The sequence below is a fragment of the Lissotriton vulgaris genome, chromosome 9 (genome assembly GCF_964263255.1).
Source record: "Lissotriton vulgaris chromosome 9, aLisVul1.2, whole genome shotgun sequence".
Lineage (NCBI taxonomy): Eukaryota > Metazoa > Chordata > Amphibia > Caudata > Salamandridae > Lissotriton > Lissotriton vulgaris.
Genome location: NC_141697.1, coordinates 70,706,076 through 70,721,663, shown reverse-complemented (window position 1 = coordinate 70,721,663; position 15,588 = coordinate 70,706,076). Strand labels below are relative to the sequence as shown.

The following is a 15,588-nucleotide window of genomic DNA, read 5'->3' as shown; positions in this document are numbered from 1 at the left end:
TGGGAGTCTATTCCTCAGGGGAAGAATTATAATTCCAGTGACTACTCTAACCTCAAAATAAAGCACATATGACAATCCATAGAAGTTTCATAAATACTATTACACTGGGTCTTTGATAGAAATATTCAATTAATTATAGATCACTCCGAATATGGGGGCATATTAGCAAGGACCTTGTTAAAATTATCGCTGTTTTAGCGGCAGGAAACTGCCGCCAAAACAGCGATAATGGGCTTGCTAATATGCGTTATAGAAATCCTATAGAAGTCCAGGTTAGATGTCCTGCACATCTAACCTGGGCTTCTATTGGAATTCAATAACGCATATTAGCAAGCCCATTATCGCCGTTTTAGAGAGCACAACCAGCTCACTATCATTGATCAACCCACGCAATTGACCCATCACCTGGTTACATGCCCGTGTACGACTGATACTAGTTACAATGCTGATCCCGCCTAAGCTTCTGCCCAGCTGTGCAGAGGTTTCCTTTGTTCTGCTGGTGTATGGCAGGGTAAGCACCTGACTGCAATGAATACAGTCACTAGAGCAGGAATCAAGAGGGAGCGAGCGATCCTGAATGTAACGCTTAGTTCCTGGGAGTGAGGATGCAGCGCACATTCCCCGTCTGGACGCTTCATTTGTTACAGATCCTTCTATTACCTTCCCTAACACAAGAGAGCCTCATAGAGTGTGCGTAGACAGTCCAAAGCGGATAGGTAGTCTAAACATTTCATGCAGTTTCGGTACACACCATCCTGGTCGAGGCTGGGAACATGGTGGCTTCATCAGGGTGGCAGACAACCACCAACAACTCAATGTATACACAAACTTCTTGAATGAGAAGTTAAGGTATGTTCTCCTACCAGCAAGTCCAAATGAGTATATCTCAACCCACGTTCATTTCAAGATGGGTGGGATTCCAAATGCAGCTCCCCAGCCCTCTTTTGGATGATTTCATAACTGTGGGGTCACACAGAAAACTAACCACCAATATGTAGGACGTTATCACTGGCAGGATGTAGAGATCTCTACCACCAGCCAGGGATGCATGGGTCATGGAGCGAGTGAATCACACCTCAAATTACCAAAGGACAAATACTGATAAATTCACAAAGAGAAAAAACCTTAAGGGCACACAATTCATTTTCCTTTGGGTGCATCATTTTACATTTTACATTTTCACATGCAGGTTTCTTATTCACATCTGTATGTTTGGTGTTTTGCAGTTTTCCAGAATTATGAATTATACTGCCAGAAGGCGTTTCATGTCATGGTAACAACTGATCTGCACAGAGCTGGATCAATGCCCCATGCTCAGACCAAGATGCACGAAGGCAAGCAAGGATTGCATGCTTTACCGATACGCAGAAAACAAGAACGCCTCATCAATGGGCCAACTCTTTAATTCTCACTGTAACGCTTTCCTATACCCTTACGTTAGGAGTAACAAGCACTGGCAAAGCCAAGAGATCGGGCCCTTCGATACCTGTTGGCTCTGCTAATTAAGATTACTTCACGATGTGCAGCATCAAAGCAGATGCTGTACCGCAATTAAGGAAGGATAACTAAGAAATAAGTAAAAATAATGATACAGCAGCTTGGCCATCACAATTTGTAAGCATGCACATGAGTTATAATACACGTTTATGCATGCCTACAAAATGACATAGCCCACGGGCGTCACTGTGCTTTTTTTTAAAGATGTTAATTGGGTCAAGGGTCGGGGTAGTAGGCCAGGAACAGTAGGAGGCAGAGCCGTCAACGTGGAGACAGCATAGGGAGTGGTGGGGAGAAACACAAATAATCGAGAAAGGAGAGCGGGTGGGGCACAGAAGCACAGGGACGAACGAGCAACATGGTGATAGCACAGAAGCACACAGAAAAACAAGAGCAACATGGGTGGCACAAAAGCACACAGGTGAAAGAGGGCAACATGAGTAGAGGTGGCAGACAGGAGCATACGGGTGACCGAAAGCGACGAGGGGGAACACATGCACTCACACGAGAGAAGGTCAAATGAGTGTGGAGGGAGGACAGAAGCACACAGTTGAGAGAGCAACAAGGAGCATAAGGGGGGGCAGAGAAGCACACGAGGGAGGCAGCTGGAAAACATATCCATTATCATGGAGTGCTAGAAAACAGGGGCTCCCAAAATGCGAGCGGTGGAAGAACACACATACTTGAACCATGCTCCAGAGTAGGGACAAACGCAAGAAGAGGAAGTAAAGTCCACAGAGGAGAATGAATGAGACGCAAGCAAATAAGAGTGCCAATACAAAAAAACAATGGTAATTGATGGCCGGGCACTAAGCCCACAGTAAGCTAACAACATGTGTCGGCACAAACAACATATGCGCTGCTTTAGGCGAGAATTAAAAAGGACTTGATGGATGTTATTAACAATATACACAGAAGAAAAAAATTGAGCACAAGGACTATGTTAGCTTTGTACTTCTATAAGTAGTCTTTCCCAAAAACATTTCCTACGTAAGAAAACAGCATTTTGCAATTTCTGTTACTACCCAGTTCCGACAGATTATGAGCTGCTCCTCTATTGCTCTCAAATTATACTTTGCTTTTTTTTAACCTACTGTACAAGATTAGTTGTAGAATTAAATCAAACAAGTTCATCGGTGTACATTTTTTTTAATGTCAAATGTACTTATTGGATCATCAACAGTACACAGTCAGGGATGTCTTCATGAAATCACAGCAAACCAAACCCTCTAATTCTTTGAAAAGGAGGAATGGTACATTTTCTGAATTTGTTGATCAAAAACCCAACAAGCCTTACCAGAAATTTAATTTCGGAAAAGGTGTTTAACGAAAAACAGCAAAGCCTACTGGAAGGGGTAGCGAAAATCCTCAAAGCTGCAAATATTGTTTTTGCTTTTTGTTTTTTTGCAACAAAAAAAACCAGCCACTATAGTGGCTTAAAAAGCACACTGGTTCAAACAAGTTAACTATTTCAACAAAGGTGAATTGAACAAAACCTTGCGAGGGTACACTATACTCATGTGTTGGAACCATGGAGTTTGCTGGATTTGTAGACAACAAATTTCATGGTTTCTAAACTGACCAGCATCATCATTGTTGGAAAACTCCCAAACAGAATGGCTCATATGATCACAGACAACCAGATCTTGTTCTGGCAGAGGATGAGGTCTGCCTCAAATACCAACATTCTGTTTTGTTGGGGCTATACCTGCAGTGTGAAAAGCATCTCACTCCAGCACATAAAGGAGCTTTTGAAACAAGCGTGTTCTCACCCAGGCTCTACAAGTTTTAATACATATTTTGGTAGAGTTCTAAGCCATGGATTTGTTTATCATGTTCTTAATTTCTTTTCTGGGGAGGAGTTCTCAGAGTCCGAGTCTTCCAGCTCGTCTCTGTGCCTTTTCAGTGCTCCACGTGGTTGGGGATGCTCGCTGTCAACCGGGTGCAAAGGTGTGCTTTCTTCTTTAGTGCTGACATTAGCTGTGCTCAAGTCCAATTCAAGCACACAACAGTCTCTGTGCAATGGGTTGCAGGTCTCACCCATGCTGCTACGGTCTTTATTTGAATGCACTCGAGTGCTGGCGACCTCTACGTCTGGTTCACTACTGCTTCGTCCATTGCTGCTGTGAAAAGAAGGGTGTGGGTGTTGTCCATTGTTGTGCTTTACACAGGGAATCCCAAGAGCTATACCTTCGGGGGCATAAGTCTGCATTTTGGGGCAACTTATAGATTCATGGCGGACTGTGCTGGGTAAGGAGTCCTTTGGAATTACAGATGAGAGCTGGTTTGTAGACTGTTGGATTTTTTGGTGGCTCCTCTGATCGGCAAGTCCTGTTGTTAGACTGCACAGCTCCCCTGGGCAGCCATTTAACTCCTTACCAATGGATGTTCCATTGAGCATTTTCGCCTCCTGATTAGGCTCAAATGTACTAGAGCTGGTGTCTTGAGAAGAGCTTTCTTCAGTCTCTAGCCACTGCTTCCTCTCTGTCTCTTTGCACGGATTGGATGCATTACTGGAGCCACATCTAGTCACAGATTCCTTGCACCGACTGTCAGGATGGATGTCTTTGGTATTCTGGTGGCTTGCCGAACTCAAAGGATGTCCTTCCCTTACAGAAGGTGCCATTCCATTTTTCCCACTAGTCCCTGGTTTTCCCTCCTCATCATCTCGAGGTCCACCTGAAGTCTCACCACCTTTACTCGCTGAGTAGGTGATGCAGGAATACTGAAGCCACTTGTAGGCTTTGTAGATCTTTCTTTCTACAGATTCCATGTCTGCACGAGGGGCAGATTTTGCTCTGACAACCTCTACCTCGGTGGCGGTCCTTTCTGGTGAAGATATTGGAGAAGAAGACAGATCATCCACTTTGATCTGTGGATAGTCACATGTATCTTCACCGATGTAAGCAATTGCATTTCCAGCATTGGCTTTTACTTTCTCCTCCTTCTGAGGTTTCTGGCGACGTCGCATTGCATTGCGTTGCCGCATCTTAGTTCGCCGTGAATTGAGGTCTTCTTCATCCTCACTAGTAGTGCTAGAGCTGCTGCTGCTGCTAGAACTGCTGCTGCTGCTACTGCTACTAGAGCTACTCGACCTAGTATCCTCAGGGCTTGGTGACCGGGGTCGTGGGAAGAGGTCAGCTTCCATCTCAGTTTCACACGCTTCATCATAGGAATCGCTCTCATTGGTGCGGGTTTCAAGGCACTTATCTTTATTCCGTCTAAAATTGGCCAACCTCTGCTGTCGCAAAGTTAATTCTTTATTCGCGGCTGCTAAGTCTCTTGATAATTGAGACCCCAAATTCAAGCCAGTTTCATCAATTTCTTCAGCCGCTGGTAGTGGGGAGTGGGGCAATGAGGCAGAGGACTCTGAATCGCTGTAGCCGGAGCGCTCGCTGACACCAGTGTGAAGCTGCAGGAAGGTGCTATCACTGTCCGAGTCAGAGCTCCAGCCCTCAATCTCACGGCGAACTAGCGAGTCAAAGAAGGCCATCATGCGTGGATCTTCCTGGATCGACTCATTGGCATAGTCATGAGACAGGCCACGCCCACTGTTAAGAACTAGGCCGATGTACTCTTCATGAGTATATAGGCTACGAGAATCGTCTTCCCGCCTCCCCTCGAGGTCTCCAGTGCAGTCGGGCTGCTTATAAGGGCTCCATATCTACAATAAAACAGATAAGAAAATTATTAAGGCATTTAGTAATGCTGATGGATATTAAAGGAAAAATGTTTATGCAGGATATATCTATTTTAACATTGACGGATGCACTCCATGCAATAAGACACAATGGATTGTTAATGGTTATACTACATGGATTGGCAACACCTTAACATAACATACAGCATATGTTGTGTACAGGTAGTCACAAACACCTCCATATGATGTTTGTTGCTCCCCTAGGACACTTAGTTGGAAGTGTCGACAATCTTTCAGTGGTATTGCCTATTGCCTTCACGTTTACTTACCCTTGCAAAGCTATTTCCTACCGAAATGTCTTCATTACATCTCCATTTTGTTTGAATGTCTACATCTATTCAACCCTTTACATGTGCTTATGCAATTCCATTGCACACTAGTGTGTGCTACTCTTTGCCCAGCACTGTTATTTACCGGTGTAACTGGCCTTTCAGCTCACCCTCAACATCTGATACCCCATATTCTCATAACCTCCACACCTCAAAATCCCAATTCCTTCTTATGTCACCCTCTGAACTCCAGGCAAAGCACCCTCACTCAACTCATCTATGACTAAACGTCCCTTGACTCTTCACTATGAGATATCTCACGTTACCGCCCACCATCTCTTTCTGTTGTGGGAGCGCCTGCTTTGTCTGCACGTGCAACATCGAACACTTTGCCGCTCATCTTCCCGCCTCCATTTTACTGCAGTTTCTGAAACTTTGTTTGGTTCATACAATATAAGCATGTTTGAAGCTTTACACACCAAGTTTGCTAACTTTTCCAACAGAACTCACAACAGCCGAAAAGAATAAGACAGATGTGGGGTTGAGGAGTTAAGAGGCAATTATAAGTTTAATGCAACCACTCCCACCAATTATCTTGGAGCTTCTCCCTCTTCATTTGAATATAACTCCATTACACCCACCACTCCAATTAAAGCTCACACTGCAGTCATCTATCGTCCACACAGTTACTGGATTGGTCTGTTAGAACCTTGATTGGATATTAAAGCCACTTTCTCACAATACTCCTCTCAATTTCCGGGTGTTTGTAGACTCCACCTTGATAATTACTTGAAAGTAAACCCCCCTCCCCCAATTACCCATACCATGTCCCACACTAAGACACCCATTTTCTCTCCAAACAAATTTTATGGAAACCGCTAGAGATCTAATTTCCAAATCTCTCTCACAACTCCTCATCCACTGTTACTGCATCTCCCTCAGATCACACATTTTCACAGATTTCATTCATCTCACCTCATCACCCCTTCCCCTTCCCCTTCTGCATATACACACCTTAAAAGCAGAGGGAAACATCTGCCTAGGAGCCTGCCCTCATGGCTTATGAATTAGTCAAATTCTAGATCCTCTGTGTCCTTCAATAAGTTTAATGATGCACTGAGATGGGCCTTTGTTACAAATTATCCCATACATAGGTTCACTCCAACTACTCTTTCCACCCAACCCCGGATCTCTTACCGCATTCAGGCTCTGAAATGTAAAGCAACAGTTCTTCTATGGAAAGAGAAAATCAAAACCTCAAAGTCCATCAAGTAGACCTAAGTCAGTTTACAACTGGATAAAATATTGTTGAATCCAACTGTTACACTGAACTCATCACCTCTCTGCAGTCTCACCCAAAAACTTGCACATGCAATGGTCTTCTTTCTCCTCCTCAAATCTCAACCACTCAGTCCTACCTCACTGCTTATGAATTCTCTTCCAAAATTACTAAAACTAGAAGTACCATGAACTTACTGTTTTTTTAACAAATAGTCCTTCCTATTACCCACTTTGATCCCCCTCAAAAACAGTTAAACTAGACCCTGTGACACCAACATCTCCAGCTGAGCTAATTCATGCACTCAAACAGCTAACCCCATCTGTGAACGATCTGAAAATACCTTCAGCAGACAACTCCATTCCATCTAACTACGTTTCTCGAAACAAACAACCCTTTTAATTTGGCTTCTGTGGTCAAGACCAGTCGATGCTGAATGGTACCCTCAACAACAGAGAAACCTCGAGAACGAGGTCAGGACACTTGGAGCCAAGAAAATTCCGAATGACCTTCTTTGGCATTGAGGGTGCCTTAAAGCGCAAGTGTTCTCGGCAGGGTGGTGGGCATGAACTGTCAGGGGTTATTCGTTGGAGGTTCATCGACAAAAGACATGGTGCTCAACTGAAAGCGGAGACTCATCATGGAGGCAAGGCTCTTTTTAAAGTCGATACCAAGGGAGAAGATCCTCAGAATGTGGAGGACTTTGTTCTTTAGAAGCCAACGATGTTACGACCCAGTTGGCTTCGAAGCTGGAAACCTGAGGTGTGGGGTCCTAGTACTGGGTTTGGATTTTGTCAAGGGACCTGGAGATCCGTGGTCTCCAGGTTCTGAGATTTCAGAGGATGTGGATATTGGGGTCTGCTCCTACTGGCAACAGGAATGCAACTGCAACATAATGTACACACAGCCTGAAAAGGAGAACCAAGAAACATCCTCAGTAAGAGTGGCAAATACCCAGAGAAGGAAATACACAAGGATCCCGCTGTTGTAGAAGAAAGGACTGTAAAGAACTGAACACTAGTAACCATAACAAGGACTTGTGATCGTTATAGGAGGCATGATAGTAGGTACACATGCTACCCAGGGTTTATTTCAAATGGAAAGTCAGTGCTTTATAAGCTACTGATCTGCTCAGTGAACAGCCCAACATATAGGAAGATTATGGCACTTGGAACGGAGGCTAAACCTCTGACGGAGTGGCAAAACAGGGGCTTACCTCCCTAGTAAGACCTAACCAGGTAAACAGGACACCCTGCTGAGGAGAAAGCTCATGTGAAGGAGCTTACATTACATAGAAGGGAGTCAAAACATCTGTCTCAGTCCTGTCCAGAAAATGCATATTCACCTGGGAGACAGGAAGCATGGGGTGTGATCTTTCTTAAAACAACTTAAGTTCCCTGAACCACCTCACGGAAACCATACTGGTCTGTATGCTTGGGGGAAACTGAAAACCCTCCTTCAAACCTTCTCTCTTGCGGATCTCATGGACATACTCAACTCCTCCAAAACCACCGCTTCAAAGCTCTCTCCAAAGAAGCTCTCACCCCACTCACATTTGGCAAAGGCTCCCTCATGCAAGCTACTGTCTGAGAATCTCTAAACACAGGGAAGATCCTCCCAGGTCCAAATAAACCTACTCTAGACTCTGATGATATTGCTAACTACCTGCCCATCACCTATCCACCCTTTATCAGCAAGATCATCGAAAAGGGATTCTAAGTTCAACTCCAAAATCACAACATATGAAGATGGCCCCTGGCTCATCATTTTGCTGTACTTCTCAAGCTGCAGCTAACTCTGTCCGTCATCCCGCCCTCATCCACACACTGAAGTTTTAAATTCCCTGCACCGGCTCTCTTCCTTCCTTTTCCGACTAAAACCAGTTTGATCACAGGGGCACATCCAGGTCCCAGAAGACTCCCTGCCACACGTGGAGTTCCCCAGGGTTTCATCCTTCCCCTTGTCAGCTTTAACCTCTACACAGAGCACACTGTTGACTCTCCTCACATATAACAGCACTAAAAGCCATCAATATGATGAGAATACACTCTACTCTACTGGATAGAATCCTTCATCACAAACACTGCGAATACTACCTGCCTCTGACCCACACCTGGATGTCCAGCGCCTACTTGAACCTGAACTTCACCAAGACAGATCCCCTGTTTGCCAAGTACAACAAGCAAGAAATAGTACAAACTGGCTCAATGACATGAACCTTCAGCTGCAACCCCAAAGTTTTACTGAACGCTAGGTCACTTAGATTCCCCTTAGACACTAACCTTCCCCTTAAAGAACACAGTGCCAAAAAACACAAGATGGCCTGGTACCAGTTCTCTCTGGTAAATAAAGTGAAAGCGCTTCTACAACAAAACAACTTAAGAACTGCTTTTCAAGCCTTTATTGATGCTCACACATCTGGAAATGCAAGCAATGGAAACACCCTTCTCCATGACCTCCCAGACTCCACATTGGCTCCATTAATGGCATCCTACACAGTGTGGCACATTTCACCCAGGGCCTGAGGAAATATTATAACATCGTCCCCTTCCTGATTGTGCAGCCTGGTAAGGAGAGTGACATTCAGTCTTCAAAACCAGCTACAAAATTTCCAAAGCCATCACCACCAGCACCCTCCCCTATCAGGCTGACAAGCTCATTATGGCAGGTACCTCTCGGCACACCAATAGCCAAGAGACGCCATCAGAGTGAGGACAAAGAAGTGTAAGAAAGAAAAGACAAGTCAGGCCTTTTCCAAGTGTGCACCCAGGATCTGGAACAACATCCCTGTATCCATCAATGCTGCTCCAATGTAGGGAAAAGGTGAAGATTCCCCTCTTCTGAGGTACAACATTCTGTCACCAACAATTCACTTCTGTCCCCAAAAACTAGATACCTCTCAAATCATTCTTGACTGTATCATTTCCTTTATCACTGTACAGCGCTCTGCTGCTTTTTGGCAAGGTTAGCACCATACAAAAATCACACATACATACATACATACTATGACCACACGGAAAATGTTTCTAATAAAAAGAAAAAGCACTAAACTGCTAAAATGAAAATAAACGGGATGTCGAAGAATCTCTCCTAGAGACCAGGGAACTTTACTTGACCCAGACATCTACATGTATTGGATTTAAGACTGCTATAGTTCAACTGGCTTGGGCCGAGCCAGCTGCAGCAAGATCCAAGTGTAACTGCTTCAATTTCACCAACACACTCTTGGGCCTCAACCATCCTGTACCATGCAGACTTCTAAACTCACCTTGATCACCTTCTCGACACCTGATGAGCAGATCATGTAGTTCTGGGGGTTGAAGCGCACCTGGTTGACAATCGACCGATGACCCTTCAGCACTAAGAAGGCTCCATTCACCACCCGCCCAGCTCCACCTGTAGAGAAGCAATGTAGCAAAGCAGGAGAAACGTGTCCATCAGTGAGGAGAAAAGGAGGAAGAGGGAGAAGGTATAAACTTTAAGCACTAACACAGTTTACAGATGACAGAAGAGGAGTAGCCCTTTAGAAACACGACCCTTAAGGTAGACATGCTAAACCGCATTCCACATAGATAAAATTGCTGATTAAAAATGTATTAATTGAGACCAGCTGTTTGCACATCATTGGTTAGTAGATCCTGGTGGGTCTTTGTCTTAACTTTTCAAGTCTCCAAACCACCCCCCACACACTGCAACTGCGCTGCTTGATAATCAGCCGCTAGACCTGGTACGCCCAAACCTTCTTCTTGTTATGAGCTCTACAGTGTCTCCATTTAGACACTACTATTTATCCTCCTCCACAATGGACTGTACATGGCTGTCCGTGGTAGACGCGTGGGATTCAGAGCACACTACTTTGGAATAGATCGAGGCATCTGGGCAGCACCATAATGTTGTCTATCGCTATTCCTCCTGCAAAGGACAATGGCAGAGTCGTCCAGAAGTCCATGGATTTAATGTCTCGTATTATTCATTTCAGATTCATGCATGCCGTCCCTTCTCTAGATTTGTGACCTTCACCACAAAGTATCTAAGAGTTTCTTGTTCCTCAAGGCTTTGCTGTATTTGGTAGTCTATCTCTTGGTACTTGCCCCAATCTCCCAAAGGCTACAACATGTAACAACCAACAAGGCGGATCTTATAACTCTAAGAACCAGGGCAGTCACAATCTATCAAAAACAGTGGCTAACTCTGGGCGAGGTAAAAGAGAAAGGTATTTAAAAATACAACAGAAAATTGTTGCATTACACAAACTGTTACCACGAACATTTGTAGCTCACAACACAAAATAAATAAAATAAAATAGAGGTCATACAGCTGTATAAATTATTCACAAAACTAATATTAGTCAAGAGATAGAATATCATTCTAACAGTGCAGCACTATAAAAGGAGTAAAACTTTCACAAACAATTGTCAGCAATTTTCATACAGCATTACATCTGATTACTCTATGTGAGCCATCAGAAACAACAACAATTTTGATCTATTTATGGGTAGCTCTGTCTGGTCCAGCTCTCGCATCCACCCAGTTATGACCAGAGTACTGAGTACTGCACATTCGGAAACAGCTGAGGAGAAAACCTTACAGTTACCAGTCGCTCTGTAATGATTCCTTCTACTTGATACATTGCTTTCAGAATGATTTTCTCTTGATGGGTTTACAGTTTTGGGAAATGCTACCTTTTCTACTTTCTCTCTCTCTCTCTCTCTCTCTCTCTCTCTCTCTCTCTCTCTCTCTATCTCTCGCTCTATCCCTCTCTCTATCCCTCTCTCTTTGTTTTAATTACCCAGTGGCGGTTGCCACTGGATAATTATAGTTAGGACCACGTTTCTACAGGGAAATTATTTTTTCATCTGCTTATAACTTTCCCGTCGTTTCACAAATCTTCACAAAACTTTTCAAAAAAGTGTCATCCACCTCAGGTCCTTAATGAAAAGTTTCAGGTTGATCCGTCAAGATTAGGATGAGAAAATGAGGGAGGGGGTGGTCCAAAAACCCATTTTCCCCATTCATTTTTCAATAGTAAAATTTAACAGCGATCCCACAAAAATTGCTGAACAGACTTATACCAAATTTAGCAGAAAGCTAGATATTGGCCTAGCATCTTTGTGATTTGGTGTGTATGTGTGTATTCAGTAGTTTTTGAGAAATTAGGTTAAAAAAACTTGGTTCAGTAGGTTTATTTCTTATAAAGGCACTGGGGAGGGGCATACAACCCCCCCCCCTCCCTGAGCCATGTTAGGCGCTGGGGACCCTACCCTGAGGGCCAAAATGTTTTTATACTATGCTGAGGGAGGCATACGGCCCCCCTCCCATGGCCATTGAAAGGCCCTAGGGAGCTCACCTCCACCCCCCCCCCCCCCACCCCTCCTCCCCGGCCTGGTAAGAGTGTGACATTCAGTCTAGGTCGAGCCTAGCGCAGCGTGCATGCGCTGCCCTAAGAGTTGACCTTTTGGAATCGGTCAGCTCTTTTTGTACACTTGTGCCTGTGGCGGCATCCAACTTGAAAGAGCGAGCAGCGGCGCGCGCAGGGGCCATCTGTTTTTCTACTACTTTCGTGCTTTTTCAAGCAGCGGCTCACGCAGGGGCCATCTGTTGTTCTAATTAGCTTTCACTGTCGTGCTTTTTCGAGCAGCGGCGCACGCAGGGGCCACCTGTTTTTTTTCAAATTTGCTTTCACACGTTAGTGCCGATGCGGGGACCGCGCCCCCAGCCCCCTACCCGTTGGAGCCCGCGGTGCTGCGGGAATCCCGGGGTGAAGTCTAGCAGCTGCCTCCATAAAGGCTTTCAACCCCGCCCCCCCCGCGGCACCCAGGCGCCGTCTATAAATGCCTCAGATGGGCTCTGTAAATCTGCTCTCGAGTGGCGCCTGCAGGGAGCCGCCCCCGCCCCTCTCTCTCACTCCTCCCAGGTTTATCAAACAAACCCTCAACATGTGCCTTCCTAATCTATAGGAGCGACAGGCCCAGCACCGGGCTCTCTTTATCAGTTCTCCGGCTACAGGCAGGGGCAGTTCAGCAACCTTTGTTCTCTCTACAGGCCCAAGATTCTTTTACATCACCTGCATCACATCCGGATAGACAGCCGGCTAGCGGGAGTGTGAATTCTGTTATAAAACGACCCTGGATTGTGCTGCAGAAGCAAGATGCTAAGAGAGTGTGAGCAATCTGCTGGGTAGAGTGAAGCCTATTTGCAGGTGCACTGCATCCAACACCACATCCTGCTCTACACCCTACACCACATCCTGCTCTGCACCCTACACCACATCCTGCTCTGCACCCCGTACTACATCCAGCTCTGCACCCCGTACCACATCCAGCTCTGCATCCCGTACCACATCCAGCTCTGCATCTCGTACCACATCCAGCTCTGCACCCCGTACCACATCCAGCTCTGCACCCCGTACCACATCCAGCTCTGCACCCCGTACCACATCCAGCTCTGCACCCCGTACCACATCTCGCTCTGCACCCTGTACCACATCCCGCTCTGCACCCTGTACCACATCCCGCTCTGCACCCTGTACCACATCCCGCTCTGCACCCCACACGACATCCCGCTCTGCATCCAACACGACATCCCGCTCTGCATCCAACACGACATCCCGCTCTACACCCCGTACCACATCCTGCTCTGCATTCAACACTACATCCCGCTCTGCAGCCCGTACCTCATCCCACTCTGCATCCCGTACCACACCCCGCTCTGCACCCTGTACCACATCCCGCTCTGCACCCCACACGACATCCCGCTCTGCACCCCACACGACATCCCTCTCTGCATCCAACACGACATCCCGCTCTGCATCCAACACGACATCCCGCTCTACACCCCGTACCACATCCTGCTCTGCATCCAACACCACATCCCACTCTACACTCCGTACCACATCCCACTCTACACCCCGTACCACATTTCACACTGCACCCCAACACCACATCCCGCTCTGCACCCCAACACCACATCCTGCTCTGCACCCCACACCACTTCCAGCTCTGCACCCTGTACCGCATCCAGTAGACCATTTTATGCGCCTCACCAACCTTAAACTACGCCGTATCCAATAATGTACGTTGCATGCATCCAACTACACACCTCATGTCATCCAGCAGAGCATCTCACCTTGCAGTCACTGTTAATTATGATTTACACAGCGCATAATTAGTCCAGTACCACAGCTGGGTGTCCGCAGCAACCGGAAAGCTCTGTGGCAGCTGGCCCATTTTGATATATTGGCCTGTGAAGTTTGATACCCACGCAAAGTGTTTGCGGTACCACCTCTCCTGCATCTTGTCCAGAAAGATCTTGTTCCTTCACTGGTCTCATCACTGCTCTATATCCCTCAGTGACAGACTACCAGACACTCAGTGTCCCACTACATCAGACATACAACTTTAAAGAACTGGACTTGAAACCCTAAAACCCCACACAGCATAACAAAGTGCAAACATATATCCTACTGGAGACCCCAGGGTGGCACCTCTGCCCCATTGACTGAACCTTTGTAAACAACCCATGATAAAACCTCTGAGCCTCAAGACGCTACCTTTAGTGAACCTAACTAGAATGATTGCGCATCTATTTGATAACATTGGCCATCAGGTTCCATGTTATTTTGTTTCAACTTAGCACTTACCTGCTGTGATAACACTTGGACTTTGGTAATTTGCCTAGGGGTCCTGGTATTTTATTGGTTTCCACTTTTGCCCTATTTCAACAACCCTAATTTCATTACCTTTAAGCTTAAGTCTGCTCTTCTATGACAATATTGCTCTGACTAAGCGAGCACAAGGTGATGGTGGATAAAGTGCTGAAACTTTTCAGACACTCACCTCCTGTCACAGATCTTGGTTGAATCCATCATCGTTCTTTAGCTCACTTCGCCACCCCGGTTCAGACCCAGCCATACGCAAATCAGTCTCGACCCTGTGCCTCATGGGAACAGTCCAGCCCGAACTACCAAGCCAGATCTTCCCTGGACCGGAAACAAACATCCTGGGTCCGGTTTCGGGGTAACACCCGCCAGGCTAGCTGGAATCCAGTGGCTCTGATTAACATTCAGTTTAATTTGAGATATTTACAGTGCCATTCGAGCGGTGAATTTTATTTCATCACTTCACAAGTTCACACTGACTTCTGTTGGATAGGTATGCCTGTGTTTATTTGGTGGTTCCTTAGGTATATATAACAAGCATTGGCATAGCCAATAGGTCTCGACTTTGGGACCTTATAAGTGTTTAGCCATGCAACTGTTGGTGTTGTTGCACCAAGGATATTGTGTTACTTAACTAAATACTTATAGGGTCCCAAAAGCGAGACCTATTGGCTATGCCAATGCTTGTTTAATTTAAGGGTGAGGGCACGTGTGCTCCCCGACTCCCCCAGTGGTCCCAGGAGCCCTATCCCCAGGAAAGTTTTTTACAGGGAGGGGGGGGGGGAGCATCAGCCCCCCCCCTCCACCCCCCCCTCACCTTGATGAATGTATTGGACTATGGTGTATGCTCGACTATGAAACCAGTACAGTAATCAGTCAGGTAACACTACTAGCTCCAATAAGAAATATACATTGTATCTGGTATACAGTATGGGAAGTTGAACATTATGTATTGTACTGTATGTAAGTAAACAATATGTATGTTTCCTAATGATAGGCCCTACTATAGCCTGAAGATGGTCCGCCGATCTTTAAAAGGAAGAAACATGTTGAGTGCTAGCAGAAGACAGCAACACTATATATATATATATATATCCAAGCACGCTGTGGCAAAGGTGTGTTGAAGAAATCTCCCCGAGAGTTTGGTTGTGTTTCGACACGCGAGCGTACATATTCTGAATGGAAC

The 15,588-nt window shown here is 45.7% G+C and overlaps 1 protein-coding gene across 1 annotated transcript in view; it reads right to left on the bottom strand.

The window, feature by feature from the left end:
- Positions 1–2,629: 2,629 nt before the first annotated feature.
- The window catches only part of DCAF5 (DDB1 and CUL4 associated factor 5), a 334,903-nt gene continuing 321,944 nt past the window's right edge, over positions 2,630–15,588 (bottom strand). The window contains exons 8-9 of the mRNA XM_086937046.1: positions 10,014–10,141; positions 2,630–5,161 (exon numbers count right to left, since the gene is read on the bottom strand). Of these exons, the coding sequence (XP_086793172.1) occupies positions 3,329–5,161; positions 10,014–10,141 (1,961 nt within the window). The 3' untranslated portion in view covers positions 2,630–3,328. The remainder of the gene's footprint in view (positions 5,162–10,013; positions 10,142–15,588) is intronic.